This window comes from Ranitomeya imitator, chromosome 8 (assembly GCF_032444005.1).
Source record: "Ranitomeya imitator isolate aRanImi1 chromosome 8, aRanImi1.pri, whole genome shotgun sequence".
NCBI lineage: Eukaryota > Metazoa > Chordata > Amphibia > Anura > Dendrobatidae > Ranitomeya > Ranitomeya imitator.
In genome coordinates, this window is record NC_091289.1 from 14,097,903 (window position 1) to 14,124,118 (window position 26,216).

Consider the following 26,216-nt stretch of genomic DNA (forward strand, 5'->3'; position numbering starts at 1 on the left):
TCATGTATCCCACCAATAGGAAGAAGGCTCTACTCTCAGCCCGAGATGACGATGCCGCCATTTTGATTCCGCCAGACAAAAGAGAGGACGCTCCGCAGCTCAGAGAGGCCGGGACGGAGGGGAAGCTGAGGTAAAAAGAAACCAGTCCTGTCCGGCCATATTGTGGCTGGGTAGCGCCTCACCCACAACCGCAGGAGGCCGTGTATGACAGGGCGGGAGGTGACATTGGGAGAATTGAAGCTTGTCATTCTAATAGACGTAAGGGACTACAACTCCCAGCATGCCATGAATAGCTTACAGGGATGTTACATATGGTTGTAGAACCAGAAGTCTTAGCATGGTCCTGAGGTGGTGAATCTGACGGGATTCTGGGACTTGTAGTACAGGCAGGATGTAATGTACATCAGATCGGGAGCTAAAGCTGCGATGTTCCGCGCATACTGACCCCCTATCCCCAGGATATGCCATATACCAGGACCCCTATCCCCTGCACCTGCTGTATACTGGGACCCCCACCAACACATGCCATATACAGGACCCCTATCCCCAGTATATGCCATATACTAGGACCCCCCATCCCCTGCTGTATACTGGGACCCCCCACCAACACATGCCATATACAGGACCCCTATTCCTAGGACATGCCATATACCAGGACCCCGATCCCCTGCTGTATACTGGGACCCCCACCAACACATGCTGTATACAGGACCCCTATCCCCAGGATATGTCATATACCAGGACCCCATCCCCTGCACCTGCTGTATACTGGGACCCCCACCAACACATGCCATATACAGGACCCCTATTCCTAGGACATGCCATATACCAGGACCCCCATCCCCTGCTGTATACTGGGACCCCCACCAACACGTGCTGTATACAGGACCCCTATCCTCAGGACATGCCATATACCAGGACCCCCATCCCCTGCACCTGCTGTATACTGGGACCCCCATCCCCTGCTGTATACTGGGACCCCCACCAACACATGCCATATACAGGACCCCTATCCCCAGTATATGCCATATACAAGGACCCCCATCCCCTGCTGTATACTGAGACCCCCACCAACACATGTCATATACCAGGACCCCGATCCCCTGCTGTATACTGGGACCCCCACCAACACATGCTGTATACAGGACCCCTATCCCCAGGATATGTCATATACCAGGACCCCCCATCCCCTGCTGTATACTGAGACCCCCACCAACACATGCCGTATACAGGCTCCCTATCTCCAAGACCTGCGATATACCTGACCCCCTATCCCCAAGATATGCCATATACCAGGACCCCCATCCCCTGCAGTATACTGGGACCCCCACTAACACATGCTGTATACAGGATCCCTATCCCCAGGACATGCCATATACCAGGACCCCCATCCCCTGCTGTATACTGGGACCCCCACCAACACATGCCGTATACAGGATCCCCATTTCCAGTACCTGCCGTATACCGGACCCCCTATGTCCAGGACCTGCCATATACCGGATCCCCTATCTCCAGGACCTGCTGTATACTGGGACCCCCAACAGCACATGCTGTATACAGGACCCCTATCCCCAGTATATGCCATATACCAGGAGCCCCCCATCCCCTGCCATATACTGGGACCTCCCCAACAACACATGCCGTATACAGGATCCCCATTCCCAGGACATGTCATATACTGGAACCCCTCATCTCCAGGACCTGCCGTATACCAGATCCCCAGCACCTGCTGTATACTGGGACCCATACTGGAACCCCTCATCTCCAGGACCTGCCGTATACCAGATCCCCAGCACCTGCTGTATACTGGGACCCACACTGGGTCCCCCATGCCAGGGGTCTGCTGTATACTGCCCCCCCATCCCCAGGACCTGCTGTATACCTGGTCCCTATCCCCAGGACCTGTTGTGTACCAGGACCACCTCCCCCAATCACCAGGACCTGCCATATACTGGGACCCCCCCCCCCCCTCCAATCTCCAGTATCTGCCACCAGGGCCTGTTGTATACTGGGCTCCCTTCTCCAGGACCTGCTGTATACCAGGACCCTCCACAACCCCCAGGTTCTGTCGTGTTCCAGGTCCTGCCATATACCAGGGCCTGCTGTGTAATGGGACCCATCCCCGGTATCTGTTTACCAGGAACCCCCACAGCGCACCCCCACCCCCCCAGACTAGCCATAGACCTAAATTCTACCCCTCCCGCTCTACAAAACTGGCTGTAGACTGGTACTGAACCCCCACAACACCTCACTCCCAAGGCTTGCAATATACCAGAACCCTACACCACAGGGCCTGCCGCATAGACCTGCTGATGTGGAGATGTCCTGATCCACTTGTCTAGATGTCGGACATCTTCGGTCGGTCGCTCACATCCTTCCGATTTCTCATTTAATTCAGCTTTCAAAACATCAGGAGCCGACTGACACCGTGTGATATGTCCCAATACGTAGTAGGTGCAATAATATTATTAGTAAATACCGCTAATTAGAAATGTAGTATAATTTTTCTGATTGGCTATATCGCTTACTTCATGCAGGACGTTGCAGGACCTTAAGTATCCATGGTTACAACCACTGATACAGTGACAGCTGGTTGCTAGTGGTGGTAACCATGGATACCTAAGGTCCTGCAATGTCCCCACTCTCCTGCCCTTACTATTTCTTATTTGTGATTGTTTTATCTAAAGTATAACTGCTCCACCTGTCACCGCATGGCCATTGTATTCTACAGGGGAAGAAGCAATGTTGCACAGGTTAATATGTGAGATCCCATTATTACATCTACTCACTCTATAGCCCGATAGCCGGGAAACCTGGGACATAACGATGCTCATGCTATTGGCCTAGGATCATATGTACAAAGGATGAGAGATTGTTCCACATTTCCTTATAGGGGAAGGCAGTGTCAGGAATTTGTGGCACGTAATCGTTAACATAGCTTTTTTGTTTGTTTCTTTTGGAAGAGGACCTAAATCCATCCAGTTTGTGCCTCTGTTTGGTGTCTTGTATTCTGCAGGCACCGACCTATAGGAGGCTGTGCAGCTCATGTCAGCAGACCTGCAGCTGTGGATCACGGTCCAAGTGGACTTTATGTAGAAATACATAAAGATTTGGCAGTTTGATTCATTCTACCCTGGTCTGGCGTCTAGTTCTCCATGGCACCCGGTTTTTGGATGCCTCCACAGCTTAGTAGATAGACCCTGTTACATCTCGTGGCCTAGTAAATGCCAGGGTGATGGATCAGGGCAATGGAATCGAACCACTGTATCTGGGGACCATTTGACCAAAGGGTCTCCTAAGAGCGGGTTTACATTATCCGACCTGCAGTGTTTAATGACCACCAATAGGTGCTTGTCTACTGATCGTCAGCCTGTTTAGACGAGCAGGCCTCATTTCCCATTGCACAGAACAATCCGGAATAGTTCTGTGTGCACAAGCTGTCACTGTTCTTGGCAGCACAGGTCCTGTCTTTACGTAGGACGATGCGCTGCTGAAAACCAGTATGCTGATTCCTATTATGGAGCAGGTGTAAACTGCTGCGGAATCCACACAAAGAATTAACATGCTGCGGAATAAACAACGCAGCATTTCCGCACGTTTTTTTCCGCAGCATGGGCACAGCTTTTTTTGTTTTCCATAGGTTTACATGGTACTGTAAACGCATGGAAAGCTGCTGCCAATCCGCAGCAAAATCCGCAACGTGTGCACATAGCCTAGCCCACCAGAGACTTTATCATTAACCACTTCACTATCTTAGTTTTGCATTGTATTGTTGTAGGTGGTTTTATTTGGGCAGTGAATGGTGGTATTATGTAGAATATTGTTATGTGATCACTTTATGGTAGTATTATTTGACTACTGTATAGCGGTATTATTTAGACACTAGATTGTGGCCCGATTCTAACGCATCGGGTATTCTAGAATATGCATGTCCCCGTAGTATATGGACAATGATGATTCCAGAATTCGCGGCAGACTGTGCCCGTCGCTGATTGGTCGAGGCAACCTTCATGACATCATCGTCGCCATGGCAACCATTATGACATCTACGTCGATACTGTGCCCGTCGCTGAATCAGAAACGTGAGATGTCTACGTCCTTTATGACATCATCGTCGCTGTGCCCGTTGCTGATTGGTCGAGGCTGCCAGGCCTGTTGTTGTTGTTGTAGGTGGTTTTATTTGGGCAGTGAATGGTGGTATTATGTAGAATATTGTTATGTGATCACTTTATGGTAGTATTATTTGACTACTGTATAGCGGTATTATTTAGACATTTGATGTCAACATCATTTGCTCAGCAAATGACAGTATTAATTAATAATTCAAACTTTTTAAAAGGATTGTCCAGTGAAAGAGAGGATAACATAGATTGGTGAGTAATCAACCACTGTAACCCCCTTATATTCGTGTTAGAGTAGAGAGGCGCATAGTCGCCCACCTATTCATTAATTCTCTATGGCTGTGCTGGAGATGAACTGGTGGGAACAATATGGAATACTTCAGGGCTGAGTAATTACTGATGGGCGGCTATTACACATCGCGATGGCACGATATAAATATCTGCATGTCGCATAAGAGACAGCAGTGACTTCAATGAACGATTATATAACTCGCATAGGGAGCATGGTGCTGTGACTATTGGATTTGTTATAAATCCTTACTTTATGTAACTCTTTGCTTTTGAAGTCTTCCCTTCAGGTTTATATTATGGGTTCATGTCCTGGCCCCGTGTTCCTGTCAAGTCTCAGATGTACGGTCTTCTAAGAGTTGTCCTCCAGGGGTGATAATGGCCGCTTCTGTCTGTGTCCTGATGTGTATTCCAGGTTTTATAAGTCTTGCCAAGCAAGTCCATAATGATAACGCATCTCACCGTAACCTGTCCTAACCCTGTCCTGGGCGCCAGCCCACTGGCTAAGCTTTGAACAGAGGGGTTGGGAGCGGCCATGTATGCTTCTGACTAGAGAACATTAACCACTGCTCCATAGAGCCATCAATCTAGATGATGTGTTTTACAGCTTTTACCTATCAATGTCCCAGGATGCTATTACATAAGGGGGGGGGGGGACTCGGCTGGTTAATGAAAACACTGGTATTTGTAGCATTGTGTTTGAACTGTGCAGAACATACATTATTATGTAAGGAGCCCTGTGGTTGTTTGGATAATCAATTTCTGCATTCAGGCGTTATGAATGGCTTCAGAGACCGCAGTGTGAATTCTGCTGAGGATGTGACTCCAGTAGATATGGAAGTCCTGCAGGATCATTGTGCATTTCTGTGTATTATTTGGCGACGTATGCAAAGTGATGTTTTCTCCTGTTTTTATAGGGGGGATTAGGTTGTCTACCAGACTGCACACCTGTTTTAAGCAGTTTATTTGTACCTGTCACTTGCAGCTGATGCTGTAACCAGATTGTCTGAGCATATTACTCCTCTATTATGCTTTTAATATACTTTTGGCAGCAAAGTAGTGTTATTCATATAAATCTAGCGAGGCGAGTGCTGGCCAAATATCAGTGCCTCCAGCAACCAACAATGCCGAGGTCCCCGGGTAACCAGGGTAAACATCGGGTTACTAAGCGCAGGGCCGCGCTTAGTAACCCGATGTTTACCCTGGTTACCAGCGTAAAAAAAACAAAACACTACATACTTACATTCCGGTGTCTGTCCCTTGCCGTCTGCTTCCCGCACTCACTGACTGCCGGCCGTAAAGTGAAGGCACAGCACAGCGGATATCGTATGGATATCGCTGGAACGTCACGAATCGTACCGTCGTAGCGACAAAAGTGCCACTGTGTGACGGTACCCTAAGAAAGCAAGGAGAGAAGGCACTGCCAAGGACCTGCCTGGACTAGTCAGTCATAACATAGTCCCTGGCCTGCTTTTCTAATGTTTTCTCACTGCAGCATTTCAGAGTAAAACAAACCTGGCTGCAATTGTGCATCTGTGTGACATACTGCCTGCGGTTCAGGGAGCATGAATGTCTGGTTTCCTTTAATCTTCACACCCCAAGATCTATGATTTTCTTTTGACAAGACTTATATCCATGGCTGGTGAAACTTACCATACAATTTCCTTAAACAAATGAAAAAAAAAAGCTTTTTTTTCTCCCCTTTACAGGTGTCTGTACCAAAGTACACTAACAATCTTAGGCCATGTTCACACAGTGCGTTTTTTACCGCGGAACCGCGGCGGTTTTGCCGCTGCGGTTCCGCGGCTGTTTTCCATGCAGGGTACAGTACACTGTACCCTATGGAAAACAGGACACACTGTGCACATGGTCCGGAAATTGTAAAAAAAAAGACGCGCTGAATAGCTCCCGGAAAAAAGAAGGAGCATGTCAATTCTTTTTCCGGAGCCGCAGCGGTTCTGCACCCATAGACCTCCATTGTGAGGTCCAAACCGCAGTAAAACCCGCAGATCAAAAATATATCTGCGGGTTTTACTGCGGTTTGATGTGCAGAACCGCTGCAGCAGGAAGTGCGGGGAGCGGGCGGAAGTGCGTGGGCGGAGTGTGGCTGCCCCCCCCGTGCTCCGATCCCGCCCCCCCGTGCTCCGATGCCCCCCCCCAGTGCTCCGATGCCCCCCCCCAGTGCTCTGATGCCCCCCCCGTGCCCTAATCTCCCCCCCTTATACTCACCCGGCGTCCCGGTGTCCGTCCGGCCGTCTTCTCCCTGGGCGCCGCCATCTTGCAAAATGGCGGGCGCATGCGCAGTGCGCCCGCCGAATCTGCCGGCCGGCAGATATGGCGGGCGCATGCGCAGTGCGCCCGCCGAATCTGCCGGCCGGCAGATTCGTTCCAAAGTGCATTTTGATCACTGAGATATAACCTATCTCAGTGATCAAAATAAAAAAATAGTAAATGACACCCCCCCCCCTTTGTCACCCCCATAGGTAGGGACAATAAAAAAAATAAAGAATTTTTTTTTTTTTTTTTTTTCACTAAGGTTAGAATAGGGGTAGGGGTAGGGTTAGGGGTAGGGTTAGGGGTAGGGTTAGGGGTAGGGTTAGGGGTAGGGTTAGGGTTAGGGGTAGGGTTAGGGGTAGGGTTAGGGTTAGGGGTAGGGTTAGGGGTAGGGTTAGGGTTAGGGGTAGGGTTAGGGGTAGGGTTAGGGGTAGGGTTAGGGTTAGGGGTAGGGTTAGGGGTAGGGTTAGGGTTAGGGGTAGGGTTAGGGTTAGGGGTAGGGTTAGGGTATTTTCAGCCATTTTAACCCTAAAAAAATTCCTAGAAAACACACAGACTCTGGCTAGAAAACTGCATCAAAAAAACGCATCAAAAAACGCATCAAAAAACGCATCAAAAACGGACCAAAAAAGGACCAAAAAAAGGACCTGCGTTTTCTGCCAAGAGCTGCAGTTTTTTAAAAAACAGTCAGGAAAAAAAAAGGATGGAAATCCTGAACGTGTGAACATACCCTTAAGTGATTACTGCAGCTTTGGTGTGTTCTGCCCCTTTTCTATAGTTTGGTGCAGATTTAACACTTTTATTTTTTCTGTGCAGAAATGTGTGGATATTGCCATTTCGGTTTTTCCCATACAATTTTCTAGGCTGCGCACAGAACTCTTAGGCCATGTTCACACAGTGCGTTTTTTACCGCGGAACCGCGGCGGTTTTGCCGCTGCGGTTCCGCAGCTGTTTTCCATGCAGGGTACAGTACACTGTACCCTATGGAAAACAGGACACACTGTGCACATGGTCCGGAAATTGTAAAAAAAAAAGCCGCGCTGAATAGCTCCCGGAAAAAAGAAGGAGCATGTCAATTCTTCTTCCTGAACCGCAGCGGTTCTGCACCCATAGACCTCCATTGTGAGGTCAAAATCGCAGTAAAACCCGCAGATCAAAAATATATCTGCGGGTTTTACTGCGATTTGATGTGCAGAACCGCTGCAGCAGGAAGTGCGGGGGAGCGGGCGGAAGTGCGTGGGCGGAGTGTGGCTGCCCCCCCGTGCTCCGATCCCGCCCCCCCGTGCTCCGATGCGCCCCCCCCCCCCCCGTGCCCTAATCTCCCCCCCCTTATACTTACCCGGTGTCCGTCCGGCCGTCTTCTCCCTGGGCGCCGCCATCTTGCAAAATGGCGGGCGCATGCGCAGTGCGCCCGCCGAATCTGCCGGCTGGCAGATTCGCTCCAAAGTGCATTTTGATCACTGAGATATAACCATCTCAGTGATCAAAATAAAAAAAATAGTAAATGACACCCCCCCCCCCCCCCCCACTTTGTCACCCCCATTGGTAGGGACAATAAAAAAAATAAGAATTTTTTTTTTTTTTTTTTTTCGGTAGGGTTAGGGTTAGGGGTAGGGTTAGGGGTAGGGTTAGGGTATTTTCAGCCATTTTAGCCCTAAAAAGCTTCCTAGGAAACACACAGTAAAAAAAGGATAAAAAAACGCATCAAAAAACGCATCAAAAAAGGACAAAAAAAGGACCTGCGTTTTCTGCCAAGAGCTGCAGTTTTAAAAAAAAACTGTCCTGAAAAAAAAAGGATGGAAATCCTGAACGTGTGAACATACCCTTAGGGTCTGTTTCCACGATCAGGAAACGCTGCGTGTCTGACGCTGCATAGAGCCGCAGCGTCAGACACGCAGCGTCCAGATGTTACAGCATAGTGGAGGGGATTTAATGAAATCCCGTCTCCACTATGCGTGGTAACACGCACGCGGCGACCCTGCGACTCCGGACATGCTGCGCGTCTTTTCAGATCGCAGCATGTCCGTATATCTTGCGGCGACGCTGCGTCGCCGCAAGATATAGCACAGGGCCCTATGGTGGGGAGCGATGATGCTGGATGTGTGCTGTGAACACATCCGGCATCATCGCGTCCCAGAAAGGGGGCGGGGCTTACCGCAGAGCGGCTAAGCCGCTCCGGCGATACCGCCGGCCATCCTGATCGTGGAAACATACCCTTAGGCTGCCGTCACACTATCAGTATTGGGTCAGTATTTTACATCCGTATTTGTAGCCAAAACCAGGAGTGGAACAATCAGAGGAAAACTATAATAGAAACATCTGCATCACTCCTGCATTTATCACCCACTCCTGGTTTTGGCTTACAAATACTGATGTAAAATACTGACCAAATACTGCTAGTGTGACAGCAGCCTTATAGGGGGGAAAACCGCACCAACACTTCAATGGGGTCCTTGAACACAGAGGCATTTGTTTTCAAAAAATCACATGCAGGTTTTCTGCACACAAAAAAGCAGCCGGTATAAAACACAGCATTTAAGCTACTTGGGAACATGGTCCAAATGTTTGGCCTCCTGCCTGGTCACAGATAGCTACAGTATATTGTCCTGTTATGAGAGCGATGTAAGATTGTGTTCCTAATTTGTAGAAATCGGCTCAGATCGCTTGATCACCTTATGTGTATAGATGGCCTAAGGCTACGTTCACATTAGCGTTGTGTGTAGCAGCGTCGGTGACGCAACGCATGCAAAAACTCAGCTTTTTGTGACGGATGCGTTCATTTTTGCATGATTTTTGGCGCAGAAAAAACTGCATCATGCAGCGTCCTCTGCGCCCTGACAGTTGCGCCAAAATGACACATGCGTCACAAAAGGCAAGACAACGCATGTCCATGCGCCCCCATGTTAAATATAGGGGCGTATGACGCATGCGTCACCGCGGCTGCGCCCCACGCTGCCCCGCACAACGCTAATCTGAACATAGCCTAAGATGACAGTGGCTGGCTTGCATAGGCTTCATCTTGGCCTGGGAGTATTCATAAATATAGCAAAGTTCGCTGCCGACTCACTGAGGAGTCAAATGTCATTGCTCCTTCATACTGATGGGGAAGGGGTGACATGTCATTATACAACTGGCACAGACAGGCTTGCTGTAGGTAATTCACCAGAATTACACGAAAAGCTTATTTGCTGTGAAACGGTTAACACCAGAGGAAGGGATCTGTGGTTTCCTGTTTCTAATCTGTTGAAGCCTTCAGTGCACAGGCAAATGACTCCTCAAACAAAATTGCTAAAGCCAAGTTTGCTGCACAGTGATCCTTTACTTTCTCTCCTTTCTATGAAGCGAACATGAATGGCCAATTGAGGTCACCTATGGAAATAAATGCAAATGGGATGGACGGTGGGAGCAGCAGACATATGAGCGGTTGCTATTGACCCACACAAGTGTTTGCCCTCTGTTGATTCTTAGTTGCTTGGCAGAGATATTTATCACGTGTTTCTAAAATTACCTTGCAGACAATACACATAGCAGCTACAAATTGCCTTTGATCCTGCTGCAAGATACAGTATATCTCGTTACTGAGTAGGAAAGGAAACAGACAATAAAACATTAATGGATATTTATAGGAGGGATCACGGTGGAAAAGCCTTGCTGCATACCGGAACCACCGATCATTATCTTCCAGTGGTGAACCTCCTTACATAGGACATGTAGTTATACCCAAAAGAATGGGGAAGCAAGCCTTGTCGCAGATGCAGGCTTTCATAAAACAGCAAGAATGCGTGCAGAATACAGGCTGCTGTAAATGGTTGCACTTTCTTTTACTTCATGGCGCTAAGAGGAGCAAGGAGGGCAAACACTTCTTCCAGGTGACCTGCCGAAATGTGTGAATTGCCACAACAAACACAGATCTCCACTTGCAGCTGAATTTTTATTCTGGGGTGATCTGTCCCTTAAGTGATTGTTTGGTGTTCATATAATCTTGTTTAACATGAAGACATCACTTCCATGTAGGTTAGATTCTAAGTAGGTCACTAAGCATGCAAATCGATGATGTCCCTAGTTTCCTGTAAGCTGTCTGCTGGTATCATTACCAGACAAAACTGCAGGAGGTGTGGACACTTCCTTTTTTAGGTTGTTGTTTTTTTTTTCTCGCATATCTTCTGCAGATAACGTATAGCTGTCGCCTGTTTAATGAGCCTTAATCAGGTGAAGGGAGAGATCCACTGGTAAAGTACCGTAAATCTCAGATGAAAAGTGTTTCAGGATCCCTATTGTGCCGCTGTGATGAGATTCCAATCCTGGTGCACTGTTTGGCGGTGTAATATCGCCTCAAAGAGGGTCTATTTTAGTCGTTCTTGCCTTGGTCGAATGTAACACTGTGTCCCTGCTGCTCTCAAAGCCATCGCCCTTTATACAGATGTCGTCCAACTGCTAAAAATATGACCAGTTTAGGATTTTTGCCTACATTATAAGTATAGGATCCTAATCCCCATACTCAAAATAGTTGCTCATTTTAAAGACTGGCTAAATAGAAAATGAAGTAGTTTATTATATATCACCATAGTCAGTGACTGACATTGTATCCTGTTAGTCTGCCGTCACACTAGCAGTATTTGGTCAGTATTTTACATCAGTATTTGTAGCCAAAACCAGGAGTGGAACAATATGAGGAAAAGTATAATAGAAACATATGGTCCACTTCTGTATTTATCACCCACTCCTGGTTTTGGCTACAAATACTGATGTAAAATCCTGACCAAATACTGCGAGTGTGACGGCAGCCTAGGGTCAGAGATGTGGAGGGTCATTGCTTGGTTTAGCTCTCGGCACATGACAAGTATTAAGCAGTTGCCACACCCAGAAGGAAGTAACTTAAGTATTTAACAGAGTCATTAACTAAACAAGGTGTGCAATGCTCTAATTAGTCACTCAGATCTACAATTGGTGTAAACTCTAGTACCTGCCAGGCTGAATAACATATTCATTAATTTAATCCATCTGAGTCTAGGCTATTACATCAATGTTGATATTTCCATTATTCCATGTTTTAAAAAAGAAAAAACAAAAATGATAGCATTGCTGGAACCGTCGCGTGATGGAAGTCAATGACGCCCTATGGAACCAATTCAGTTTAGTAGAATTTCCCTCCTGTGATCTGTTCAGAAATGTTGGCAGAATCTGCTTGGTGTCAGACTCTTGGACAACCCCTTTAAGATCGTGTAATTTGGTTTACTTTGTGTCGTTCTCGTACAAGTCATCCTATCAGGTCTGTGTAAAGCTGTGTAGTTGTCGCATCCAGTATTACTTTATCTACAGGTGTTTCCACACTGCTGTCACCGGGGATGGCCGTATGTTATTCATGGTAGGAAGCAGCTCTTGTAGGGACACAGATCATACAAAGGTGTATTAGCGCAAGTTAAAAACTGGTCCTGACAGCTCTGTATCCTAGCAGCTGTAAACATGTAGGAAAACAAGGACAGCAGAAAATTGATCCATATGGGAGTAAGTGTATGCTTGGGTTTGTTGCTGAAATGTTCCCTTAGGATGGGTCATCAATCTGAGATCTGTCAGGATGTGACAGTCCGTGTCCGCACAAATTAGCCGGTATCTGCCGGTTGCCATATGTAAACACTTTGGAGCTGTTCTGCAGTACCTGGCAGCGGTGCTGCACGTTAATGGTGCCGCGCTGCCGCTTCAGTGAGTGTTCACATCTGGTTGCTGCCAGAGCAAATATCAGTTTGGGTTCTGCCAGGGGCTGGACCACCACCACCATTCTCATATTGATGCCTATCCATATGCTGTGACTGGGTAATCGCCTGAAATCGGAATTAAATGATCATGTTTTTCGGTATTTCTCCCTGTAGAACTGTAATTACTATTACCATAGTGTATAAGGATTTTGTTTTTACCTCCCAGTAGTGGATTAAAAAGGTAAAGGACAATTGAAGTGGTAGAGGCAGTAAAGGGGTGACTGTCCGTTACTTTTGTATACTATACTTTCTCTTCCTTGTGGGCTGTTTTTCTTAAAATATGTGAAAAACCCTTTAACGTCAAAAGCGTCTCTTGCATCCCTGCTTTTTAAGTGGCTTGTTGGTGCTAGGATTTAGCTTTTTACCAGTAAGTTTCTCTGTTCTTCAGGATATTTATGGCATCACTGATCGTAATGCTGCTTTTATTTCCACCTATTTGCATCAAAATATGCAGCAGTAATTACTCCTGATTATGAATTCTTCTCTTATTTTGATGCTGGGATTCAGCACTGTTAAGCACAATAGTTTGTTGTTTTTTTCAGGCTCTCCATAGATGTCTATAGGTTAAAAGACGTACCAAAACATGCACAGTTCAACAGCGTCCTTACACAGACAGTGGCATGAGTTTTCATCCACTTTGCATGAACTGTTAAACTCTGCGTTTGCGCTACTTGGGAATATGACCCAAAGGGGTACAAGTAACGTCGTTAGCTATTTTTTGCCAGTGGCCTTTTTGGCTTCAATAGCTAAAACTACTGACATTTTTGAAATGATTGATCAATGTGAGTACACCTATGTGAGGTCATACTGTGTACATGCCATACTGGCAGATATCCAAACTGCATCTATTGTAGATTGTTCCACCCTCCTTGTCCATAGCGGTGATGTTTACCCAGCATAATTATCTGCGTAACATTACTACCTCCCCGACAAGCACAATATTTGTGTTACATCACTTGTAAGTGATTGATGGGTAACACCATGACTTGTTTCATTCCATGCTGATGATGTAAGCAGAATGGAATGGTGATGATGTCACAGCCAGCAGATCGCTGACGTCACAGCACTGAACGATGGCTTGTGATTGGATGGTGGTCTGGATATAGGACGGTTCGAGTTCCCATATGTAGTAATCCCATGTCCCTGAATAGCTGGAAGTTAATATTTGAGGTGTGTGGTGTATTGTAAAGTGACATTTCGCAGGATATCAGGAAAGTCCTGTGTGTTACATGTCAGGCAAGAGTGTTTGCAACCTGGCAGGACGCAGTGTAGATTGTTTTGCATGAAGACAGTATATTGTATGACATGGAAATGACATAAAACCATTGTACACCGGAATCCTCATAGTTCTCCACTACGCCAGTGATTGTTGATTCCAGACTTTATATACAGTCAAAGCAATGGAAAAGCTACGACAAGTGCGGAATGACCCATTAGAAGTGTCTAATCTTTGTTACAAAACTAAGCATATTGCAGGGTATGGCCCTGTTCAGACTGCATTGTGGAGACACAGTATCCCTGAGAAAGTATCCCTGAGTGTTCCTTCAACTGTTAGAATATTTCTGATCATGTTCAGGCTGTATAATCACTCAAAACGTTTTGCCGTGTAGATTTTCTTCCAAAAACGCAGGTCCACGGGTTTGTGATTTTGTAACTCAACCCCATTTACTTCAGTGTACATTCTATACATAATATAGCACACAATTTAGGCTACATGCCCATAATCAGAAATGGCAGTGTTTTGGACGCAGCTCACCAGCGCTGCTTCCAAAATACTACGTTCTATGATACAATGGGATTGGATGGGATTTATAGAAATACCATGCCCACTGTGCTTCTGTCTGAGGCTGCATAAACTCCACCGCAGCGTGGGGTTACAGGCCGCAGCATGTCAATTTCAGTTGTTGGGACACTAGAATGTATTGGATGTAGTAAATCCCACTCTTCAATGAACACATGCGGATTCAACTGCGTGATTGAGCTCTGTGTTTTGGACTCAGCGAAAATACGCTGTATCCAAAGCTTTAATGTTTCCTGATTATCGTTGGCACATAGCCTAGGGTATGTGCACATGTTGCAGATTTCCTGCAGATCTGCAGCTTTTTTTTTCGCACAGAAACGCTGCAGATCTGCAAGTGATTTACAGGACAATGTAAATCGATGGCAAAAAAAAAATGATGTGCTAATGGTGCAGAAAAATCTGCACAGAAAACGCAGCAGATTCAAAAAAGGACCATGTCAATTCTTTTTGCAAATATGCTGCATTTCTGCACCCATTCCATAATAGAAATCTGCAGGGGTAAAAAAAGGAAGAAATCTGCACAAAAATCTGCAACGTGCAGATTCTGACCTGCGTTTTCTGCCAAGAAATGCAGAATCTGCACAGAAAATTCCACAGTCAAATCTGCAACGTGTGCACATAGCCTTATTATAGACAGTGGTGCTGTTTTTGGAAGAAACCCGGTACAATCCAATTAGGCTTTATTCACACCATTTTTTTTTTCTTTGGGAAGTGGGGTTGTGGGGAAAAAAGCCAAACCACCGACTGACTCCTCAGTGTCCCCGACTTCCGGCTCCACAGTATTGGTCACTACTCAGCATGTACATAAAGTGCAGCACAGATTCATCTCCACTAAAAGCCGATGGCCTTAGATCAGGAACAGAACAGACATAGGACAATTTATAACTTTCCCAAATTCTTATGAAAGCCTTTACAGCACATCCTATTGTACCCAATTTATTATATACATTAGAAGTCAGTCGGTCCATTTTATACCGACTCTGCTCTGCCTCCACCAAAATGGACTCCAACTCCACAGCCCTGGTTGTTTTCATGCGTTTTTCTTGAAGCTGCGTTCCCACTTAGCAAAAATGCAGAGGATTTTACTCTTCATATTAACTCAACTGCATTTTATGATGCCAGTCATTAAAAAAAAAAATGCTTTGAGTTCAGGAGTGCTAATATTGCCCTCTGCAATGAGAGTGAAATAGTCGGCTCCTTCACACTTTTTTTTGTTTTTCTGCAGTGATATCCTCATCAGTAATTGCCGCTGTGGGGCCTTCGCTGTGGTAAATCTGCATTGCAATACTTTCGATGAGAAACTACCCTTGAATTGCTGAAACAATGCATTGTATGTGGTAAATGAGACCTCCACTAAATTGCTTTTACTGGTTTAAATATTTTCATGTAGTGATGAGCAAATATACTCATTACTTGAGATTTCTCGAGCATGATCCGGGGGTCCTCCGAGTATTTTTTTTTTAGTGCTCGGTGATTTTTTTTTTTTCTTGCCGCAGCGGAATGATTTACATCTGTTAGCCAGCATAACTACATGTGGGAGTTGCCTGGTTGGTAGAGAATCCCCACATGTACTTATGCTGGCTATCAGATGTAAATCATTCCGCTGCGGCAAGAAAAACTAAATCTCCGAGCACTAAAAAATACTCGGCGGACCCCCGAAGTATGCTAGAGAAATCTCGAGTAATGAGTATATTTGCTCATCACTATTTCCATGGTATCGTTTGCATTGTTGGGCGTTTGCTGTTGCTCCATCTTCTTCAGCATTAGGTGTTTGTGAAACATAATCCCAACATTTGGACGTGTTGTTTTGTTTTTTTTACACAACATTTCTTGATGTAGACAAATCTCAGGCCACAAATTAAAAGCATATGTGCCTGAATTGGTCTGGTTACATGGCCTCATAATCCGGCCTCTTTTGATGTTTTTCATCCCGAAGCTTTTACGTGAATTAGATTTGTTGACTTGTGGCGGCCAAGTTCTCCCGACAGCCTCTATTTCTCTCTGACGCTGGGAGGCTTCCAGATCAGCTTTTTTAGGTTTTGTACAAAATATCCCCAGAAATGATCTCTGACTCGGGAAGACGACTGTTATTTTGGAGCTGATCATGTAACTGGATGATGCATAGATCTTTCTCGCTGGTAATTGGCATGTGGGCAAGATGGACAAGAGTGGGCTCCAGTCTGTGCCGACGCTACTTCTGCCCAAGGCAATGAAAATCTGCTAAGTAGTCTAGTATTGATAGATCTCTAGATGTACCTATACAAGAGAGAATAGCTCAGGAATGGATGTGAGAATTGCATCACTGTCTTCCTTTGGCTTTCTATACATCTTACACTTGTTATTTTTAGAACTGGTTTTTAGTAAACTCCCTGTGCCAAGTAGCCTAGAAATTTGCTATTAATGCCCATCTTTCATAGCTTCTTTGGCATGAACAAAGTGTATGATGGAATATAAAGGTCCAATGTAGTCAGGAGTATATTCTTTAAAACTGTTAGTCAATTGACACGCTGAAGAATACTAGTCAAAAAGTTTTATATACTTTTATATTTTCAAGCATTTACATTCATGGCCAAACTATTTTTGAGACTGACACACGTTGGATTTTCGCACAGGTCGCTGCTTCAGTTTTTATACTGGCAATTTGCATTAACTCTAGAGTGTCATGAAAAGGGGTCAGATAAGTGATAAAGTAACTTCTCCCTATGAAAATTAACCTGATCAGAAAACACCCACTCAGATAGTAGTTCACTTGCTGGGAAGAAGACTTCGAGGCGCCCACTAAAGTCCTGCAAGTGTCAGAAGAACAAATGAGCGCTTCCATGAGTCTTGTGTCTGAGTACTGGCTACAGTAAAGCTTCCCGAGACCGTTCATCAATGGAGGGGACTCGCTCGCCATTTTGTCTGAGAACATGGCCATGAATAAAGAATGGGATCTAAACCTCCTCCAAGAGCAACTGCTCCCAACCATACACGCACAATTTGGTGATGAGCAATGATTTTCCACCATGATGGAGACCGTCACAAAGCAAAAGGACAAAACATTGACTTTTTAGGTCCATGGACAGAAATCTCCCTGACCTGTGGTCAATCCTTAAAAAGCAATGAACAAAACCCAGAAATTGTGATGATCCCCTAGCTCTGATAAGAAAAGAACGAGCGACAGTCAAAATCTGGCCCAGAATTTGATATCCAGCTGTCTGGAAGGGCAGAAGTCTGGAGAAATAAGGGGAAATATTGAGGCTTTACAAAAACTTCATGGATTTGTCAATCAAAGCGTAAACCCATATGAAATTCATATAATTATTCTTCAGTGACTATAAAATCTAAAAATACTGAAGCGGCAAAATGTTTGAAAACCAAGATTTGTGTCCGTTTCAAAACTTTTGGCCACGACTCAGCGTGGATGCAATCCTGATGGGAACGGCTAGTTAGCATAAAATTGTACTCTGTGTATTTTCCGTTCTTTTGGAGAAAAGTTTACTCCGACATGAAGCTGCAGCTTGAAGTAATAAGAGATGGCAATGAACGTAAGTGTGCCGGGAAATCTCCGGAGTGCCGCGTCATCCTGGATCGGCTCATGAGCTCATCCGAGAATCGCCGGGTGCGGCTGTGTTTTCCTCACTTGTTCCTCTGTCTGTTCCCTACTTCTTCCCATCTGGCAGAGATACTTGACTTTCATCCTGGCTTTATTCTCTTCAGCATTTTCCCTTATTGCATTATGTGTTTTTGTGGGTTTGCATTTTTTTTGCAGCATCTGTATGGAATGTTTCTATTCATTGACAATAAGTAGAGATCTTTTAAAGAAAAGAATGATGAGGAACAGACTCGTGTTTTACAGTGAATAGCAAATGTTCACGTAAAACCCTGCTTGTGGAGGAAACCAATTTAATGGAAATGACTAGCAAATGATCTGAATGTTCCCATCTCTTTTTCTCATGTTGGTTTACAGGAAAAAAAAATGTCTGTAATCTGAGAGTTCTATACAAACGAGAGTAAACAAAGGCGTGTTACCGAGCCGCTAATTATACTGCAGCGTAGAGCGCCCCCTAGTGCCCAGGACCTGTATGCCTTGATATGTGGGATGCATTTCTTTGTGTTAAATATGTATGTTTTTTGTGGAATTATGTTCCTCTCAGTCGACCAATACAATATATGCTTTCCCATACAGCAGTCCGGCGCTGATTCATGCACATGCGCGTATATTTTCTGGTATAATGATATGCGGCAGCGTGTGCGGTGCTGGCTGCGTTCACGTGTCTGAGGCAGGTCGGAAACGTGTTGTTACATCCTGCGGTCGCAGGCATTAACGATATGATTCTCGATACTCGAGTATTTTGTGGCGGATTAGAATAGCTGTCTGGCATGCTGAGCGTTGTAGTGTTGCAGAACCACAAGGGTTAAGGGTTTTACCTAGATGGCCATAGAGGTGATGGTTGCCGTATATCTGAATGAACAGTTTCTGGTGGCTGTGTAATGTGCATGGTGTAGGGCAGATCCGCCGCCCTTACATGTGCACCACCGCTGCTGTTCTCCTCTCTGGGGTAACAGTATTTTGCGGGTCAGAAAGACAAAAACAGCTGAGAGCAGCAGCTGCAGGGTTGTTCCTCCACCTTCTTTTGTCTCTCTGGCCTGTTTGCTGGGATCCTCCCAGTTACGTCTCTGATTGGCTCGGGCATCTTGGCAGGAGGGGTGATCCAGCTTGTTTTTCTTCTCCAATGTGACATCACTCTATTTGTCTCGTTGCTGTACGCCTGAGATCTCAGTTGAGGATTTTGCCTGGCGGAGGAGAGACACTGCGGATTGTACTCCTTGAAGACATTTTTTTTTTTAAAAAAGTATGGACTGTCTTGCCCCGGTGTAACCCAAGGAATCCTTGTTTCTTTGCTTTAACAGAGACCGGGTAAGCCACCTTACTGGACAGACCTGTACCCGCCGTGTCGTGCATCCTCTAATGTGCAGGAACGATGAGCCCAGCATTCGGAGCTATGGAAGTGGAGCACTACGCAAAGGGAGTTCTGCTCGAACCTTTTTTACACCAGGTCGGGGGGCACTCTTGTGTCCTTCGCTTTAACGAGAAGACCATCTGTAAGCCCCTCATTCAAAGGGAGCACTTGTTCTATGAAACACTCCCTGCAGAAATCCGAAAATTTACACCTCAGTATAAAGGTAAGTCTCAGATTCTTTGTGGGGGGACAAAAATACTGTCTTGTGCAAATGTCTCATTAATCTGTTTTACCCTAAAGCTGTTTTGGGTATTATTATTTTTTTTTTTTTTTTTTTTCTTTTTTTTTTTCACCTATTTTGATGTTGTCAGGGGCAGGCTGTGAGGCGGGTGTCGGAGATCACCATTGGGTCTCTTGGCTGGCTAAAAAGCATTAGCGTTTAGACAAGCTGTGCTTGTGGCCTTAAGGCTCCCTTAGACTCCTGTAGGTAAGTGGAAGAAGACCAGTGGTTAAAGCCACCTGGTCTGATATAGACTCTTGATATATATCCCTTTTTTTTTTTCTTCTTTTCTCCTATTTTTCTACTCTTTCCTCTTAAACTTTTTCCTTTCCTTATGGAAATAGAGGTTGGTTTTATATTTTTGGGTTAAGTAAAAAAAAAAAAGTTGTTTAAAATCTTCTGTCTAAGATGTTGGGGGGGTGTGGGGAGGAGGATAAGTATGAAAAAGGAACGTCTTTTATATTCCGGGAGCTTTCCCTTTCACAGGAAATGAAACTTTATCTTCTGGATTAAGGGGTTATGTTAAAACACCGGAATGAGTCACCTGAAATATGCGAGCGGAAATCCCGGTTCTCAAGGGCATTACATTCTTGAGTCCATATTCTTTGTCCCAAGTAATTTGGTTTAAATGCAAGTGAAAGGTTTCCGTAGACGTAGGATGTGTAATAGAATATTGTCACCGTCTCGCTGTCAGCCGTGCGCTCCCAGGTAATAATGGAGAAATATTCATGCAAGTCAGCTGATCGTCTGAGAAATGTTATGTTTCATCTTATGAGCTGTTATTTTTTTTGTTTTGTTTTTTTATTGTGGCTTCTATGTTTTTTGGTGGTGTTCTTCGTTCTAGTTTTTAGTATGGTGGAGGGTGGACATTCAGACCAAGCTGGAGGCTGTTTTCTAGTTCACGTCCTTAGCGGCCTTTCCTATTTTTATGCTTAAAAGCAAAGACTGTCCGACCCCGTGTTGCGCTTCCGCCCGAGGTCCCGTAAAAGTTCTAGATCTGTCTGCCGCCTGTTTCACGATGCCTCTAGGAATAAGGCACAGTTCAGGACTATGAGAACTTTTTTATGGCGCTCCTGGAAATCAGCTGAAGTATTGCTAAAGACTATTCAGCTATCAGTGCATTAGAGACTCTGGTACGAGCAGACGAGAGAAAGTGCCTTTAACGAGTTCACCACGAAGACTTACCTCTGTCTCGTTACCCAAGTTTGCTTACTAATTAGTAATGGCGAAAGTGGTTTTAAATACCTAAAGGCAAAGATGACAGATCTGAAGCGTTTCAAGTAGCGTTCACTGTGCTGTTTTGTCTCGTTTGCTTTTTTATTTTGCTATGCTTGCTCATCTCCTAATCAGATGCCATAAACCCTTCCTTCCTTCATAGTTTTGTGATATTGAATGCTTTTTGCATAACAGAAACACATCTGATGTTTCACTGCCAAGATGTAAATAAGAATTGTTTTACATCTTCATTTTTCTCGGTTGCAATCAATAAAGAATATTTATTTTCTTCCAATAAATATTTCTGTGAATGGAAATTTGTCTCCTGTTATTATTTTGTCAGTGTTGTGTTGCTCCAGTAAAGCCGATCCATAAAGTAACGTGTCTTAACATATATATATATATATATATATATATATTTCTTCTGCCTTGTTTCTGTGTCAGGCATGCCTATGTTTAGCTGTTTTGATATTTGTTAGGTTGGCAGATGAGATTTGGCCTGGTACAAGATATATGCTAAGGATTGGGTAAGATACAACACAGATCCTGAAGTCGCCTTGCGTTATCTTGCGTTTTGCCTTCCATCTCTTGTTTCTAAACCGGCCGTCATCTCTACCTCCACAGGTGTGGTATCTGTAAGCTTTGAAGAAGATGAAGATGGGAATCTATGCCTTATTGCCTACCCTTTAACCCGGGACCAAGACAACCTGGAGAATGTCGATTTCATGTCGGACTGCAGCGAGGCCAAAAGTAAATTTCTTAGATGGTCTAATAAGAAAGGTCTTCTGTTGGAGAATGATAACCTCACCAAGGAAAGGGTTCGGCAGCATAGGAAGGAAGAGAAAATGAAAAGGTGAGTGTCCAAATCTTACAGGGGACAAGAGACGCTTACAAGAAAGCCAGTCTGCCTTTTAAAGGGGATCAGTTATTAAACTCGAGAGCAGTACGACAAAGAGACAAAGACCCTGATTCCAGCAATGTGATACTTACTGGGCTGTTTGCTGTAGTTTTGATAATCTCCTGGTAAAAATAAAATAAAAAAATGTATCGTTAGAGGACTAGTAAACCTGCTTGCATTTCGCCTTCCATATACATGAGCTCTGTAAATGATAACTTATCGAGAAGTGAAACCTGTCCTCAATGGAGCGTTTCCCTTCTCGTTTGGGCTGAGATCTGTTCCCGACCTACAGAACTCAATATGAATACATCATTAGGCGAAATTCACAGGAGTGTAAGAGCAGGTGCAGACGATCGTATTTTTATTCTGACTGAGATCCGACAAAACATCAGATCGCAATCGGACCAATGGTTTTCTCTTTAGACTGCGCACATGTCCCTTTTTTTTTAAATGTTTTTTTTTTCTCGTGTCTGAGTAAAAAAAATGAAGCGTGCACAATTTGCATCCAGTATTTGGACCGCACTCGGCCATGCAACTCAATGAGTTCGTGGAAAACATCAAACTACACTTGGATGACCTCTTCAATTCGGTCCAATTTTCATGGACTGACAAAATTGGGTAGACGAGTGATTAGCATAATAGGCCCGATTGTCGTGTGACCCTAGCCTAATACGGACACATTTCTGCGCCTGTATTATAGAAAGTAAGTTTTGGCCCAACTGCAGGTTGAGTGAACAAGACTATATCATCACTGACCACATGATGCTGATGGGTCTGAAAGTTGGACCTTCCAGCGGTAACACTGGGGTAGAGATGCACCCGTTCTTAGTCACCGGAGGAAATTCATAGATTTATTGCCTCTTTGTCTATACTGCTGATGTTAAATTGTCAATATTCATACTATTCAATGTAACTTCTATCTCGCCTTTCTTCTCCCTTCAGTCACCAACTAGGAGAAGAGTTTGAGTGGTTAAAGAAATCTGAAGTCCTGTATTACAGCGTGGAGAAGAAGGGGAACGTCAGTTCACAATTTAAGCACAACCCATGGAGTATGAGATGTCACCAGCAGCAACTCCAGCGCATGAAGGAAAACGCCAAACACAGGAACCAATACAGTATCCTTTACTACAGATGCTTAACAAACCCTCCAGACCTCTCCCGTATTGTGCAAACAGTTGTTTCCATGATGTTGGCTAGGCCAGGTTCATATTGCATTAGTGTAGTCCGTTGAAAGGACTGCGCAACGCAAGTGCCTTTTAAAGATTGCGTTATGCTCCATCTGCGCTAGCGGTGACGGACCCCTAAACGCTGCAGACCGCGTCCGAGGGTCCGTCACAGAATGGTGGCACATCACTAACGCATGCCGATTATGACATGCGTCAGCGATGCGCTATATAATGGCAGTCAATGGATGCGCTAACGCATCCGTTACATAGCGTTAGTGCCGCTATGTAATGGATGCCGTCAGCGCATTGCCATTAACGCAATGTGAACCTAGCCTTAGATTGTGTCCTTCTTCTCCGTGGTGCTGACAAATGAAAAGGTCCAATGTCGGGCACACATAGTCTCCTAACTGTTGACTCTATGCCGGGCTCTGCTGCTTGTGGCAGGTTCCTCAGTACATAGCAATTACGTGTAGCGCACAAAGGTGACACTGCAGTCAGTTTAATCTAAGATTATCATATTTTAGGCATCTGATGATTAGCCGTGTCCTAGTAGGTGAAAGCGGATTAATGCTAAATGCCCAGCATCAAATGCTCATCTTGTTCTCTAAGACAAAGATTACAGCGTCTCCTCAACGTACCCTTCAGACACCAGACGCCTTAGGGCAAGTGAAAAATAACTGGTTTCATTGGTGTCTGGTAATGCCCATCAGCAGAGTGGCATTCATTTTATTTATTTATTTTTTCCTAATGATAGTAGTTTACTTGCAATCATTTACACATTGCTAATTAATATTTTAAGCTTTGTGCCTATTTTCCTTAACTAGTCAGAATTTATCTTATTGGAAAACCTGACTTGTCGGTACCAGGTGCCGTGTGTCCTAGACCTAAAGATGGGAACGCGGCAACATGGCGACGACGCATCAGAAGAAAAGAAAGCCAATCAAATCCAGAAGTGTCAGCAAAGCACGTCTGCGATTATTGGGGTCCGGGTGTGCGGCATGCAGGTGAGGATTTAAAGTGAAGACTTGTTGGCAATGGCGCTTACATTCACTAAATAAATGAAGACCCTGATCAGACAGCGTGGGAGGAGAGCAGTATTGTTTATAGGTCATAAAGAGTCGATGTGTAGTGAAATGATTGATTAGATCTTAGTTTATCCAAGGAGGATCTCAGAAGTAATTAGCTATCGTGTTTGTGCAGGGCGGATGGCAGCCTGGATATGAGGAGAGGAATTAATTAGTCTCTTGTGTAAATACGGGAAGGTCTTTTAGGAAAATACAACTTACCGGATCGGTTCTACCTTGTGAATCTTCTAAGGCCCCTAATACTAAATACAGTAAACCTTTATTCTGCAGTCTTAGCCGGCTGCAAAGTGTCACGCTGCGATATTTCAGATCCTAAAGTCTGGTGACGACTGAGTAAGGTGTAATTTAAAGCTATGGAAAGACCACATGATGTTACGTCCTAATTGCCATTTACACAGCTCATGTTGTATGTTTCCAATGATCAGTCACCCTCCGCCTTCGTACTGGCTATTAGACATGTCTTAGAATGGAAACTATCTAAGGAGTGGTGTCGTTGTCCTCTCCCTCCTGATCTAACACTGGGTTTGCAGAGATGTCCAAGTACAATTGCTAGGATGCATCTGATTCCCAGTGAGAATTTGGACGCGAGTCCTATTAACTAAAATAGGACTCAAGTACGATACACACTGGGTATTTGCCATGAGTCAGGTCAAACGGGAAGGTTTGCCTGACCCCTTTAATTTTAGTGGTTGTGCATTTAAGAAATAGAAGTGACCAAAGGTGCAGACGACGACTATTTCATGGGCATCGTGATTAGCACACGGTTCCTGGAAGTAGCCGGCTTATTTCTGCTGTGGGTTTATAGGGAAATGACTGGATTTAATTCCAATGATCATCTGACGGCAGATCAGGTTGCATCGAATTGTTAAAAAAAAAAAAAAAAATTATGCAACATCTAGATATAGCTTAATTCCTGTGTATCCATAAATGTGCATCTCACACAGTATCATCTTCTCTGTCCGCAGGTCTACCAGACAGGCACGGGGCAACTCATGTTCATGAACAAATACCACGGCAGGAAACTTTCAGTCCAGGGCTTTAAAGAAGCACTTTACCAATTCTTTCACAATGGGAAAAACTTACGACGGGAACTGATTGACCCTGTAATCAAAAAACTGACAGAACTGAAAATGGTTTTAGAAAAACAGGAGTCTTACCGTTTTTATTCCAGTTCACTGCTTATTATATACGACGGGAAAGAATTACCGGACGTTCCCTTGGACTCTGATTCGGAAGACCTCGGTGACTTATCGGAGGAGTCTTCAGACGAATCTGCAGGAGCATTCGCCTACAAACCTTCCAGCAACAAACACACAGCCAGCACCGTGGATGTCCGCATGATAGACTTTGCGCACACAACCTGCAAATTTTACAGGGAGGACAGTGTGGTACACGAAGGCCAGGACACGGGCTACATTTTCGGACTCCAAAGTTTAATAGATATTATTAAAGAAATAAGAGACGACAGCAATGAATAAAGGAGATGCAAAGAAAAAAAACATTCGTACAAAGCACTAGAATAATTATGTCTGATTCCAAAATGATGGCCACTTTGTGGTGGTAGAAATCATTACAGGATGGGATGGGCCTCGCCTGTCAAACGACTAAAGACAAAGAGGGCATTTACAAGGCTGTGCTGGACAGAGCACTGATTAATATTGTTATAATTTATTTATTTTAAATATTTCTAAAACATTCCATTTTTGATGATTCAGATACCTCTGTTACACCGGTGTGTATGTTTGTGTTTATTCCCCCCCTTTTTTTTTTTTTTCTTTTTTTCTTGTATGGTGCCTTATGTGCACCAAACAATGGAAATCTTGTGGACTGTGTTCCATGCGCTGGTGCTCGGCCCTCTGTTACATAGAATATTTGCCTAAACTACAACCGTGGTATCATAATATCAGTCATTTAATATGTGATAATAAAATTTAAAAAAAACGCAAATACTACTATTAGAAGGAGAAAAAAAAATGGTTCCACTCTGCTGGATCCCATTGCCATGTAATATGTCTCTTTATTGGGTTCCAGGCCTGGTTACAATAAGCAGCGGATCCTTATAATATATGATGTAACTTCATGAACATGTGCCTTTTCTCACACAAAACTATAAAATGCCAACAACAAAGGGGTCCGTTCCTGTGTGTATTGAATTTAGAGGGGCCGTTCATCAAATAAGAAGCCTTGAGTTTACCACGAAATGCGTTCCATGTCATTTGCACTTTTTTATTTGCTTCTCTAAAAGATATCATTAAACCAAATACTTCTATTTTGTGATAGGTGTTTTCGTTAAGGGGAACAAAAAAAAAAAGCAATGATCTGCTTTGTGTCAGTAGAACGGGTACTTGTTGTTTAAGTGCTAATGCTTGGAATTAAATGCACATGGTATTTT

The 26,216-nt window shown here is 44.5% G+C and overlaps 1 protein-coding gene across 2 annotated transcripts; it reads left to right on the forward strand.

Moving 5' to 3' along the window:
- Positions 1 to 19: 19 nt before the first annotated feature.
- On the forward strand, positions 20 to 26,216 carry IP6K2 (inositol hexakisphosphate kinase 2). 2 transcript variants are annotated; one of them, XM_069736331.1, is made up of 6 exons: positions 20 to 130; positions 19,131 to 19,403; positions 21,300 to 21,528; positions 22,516 to 22,688; positions 23,568 to 23,743; positions 24,790 to 26,216. In XM_069736331.1, exons 2-6 carry the CDS (start codon positions 19,202 to 19,204, stop codon positions 25,300 to 25,302), a joined length of 1,293 nt encoding a protein of 430 aa, XP_069592432.1. In that variant the 5' UTR covers positions 20 to 130; positions 19,131 to 19,201; the 3' UTR covers positions 25,303 to 26,216. The 2 variants fall into 2 exon arrangements, with proteins under 2 accessions (XP_069592432.1, XP_069592433.1); XM_069736332.1 differs by lacking the exons at positions 20 to 130; positions 19,131 to 19,403 and adding an exon at positions 19,569 to 19,667.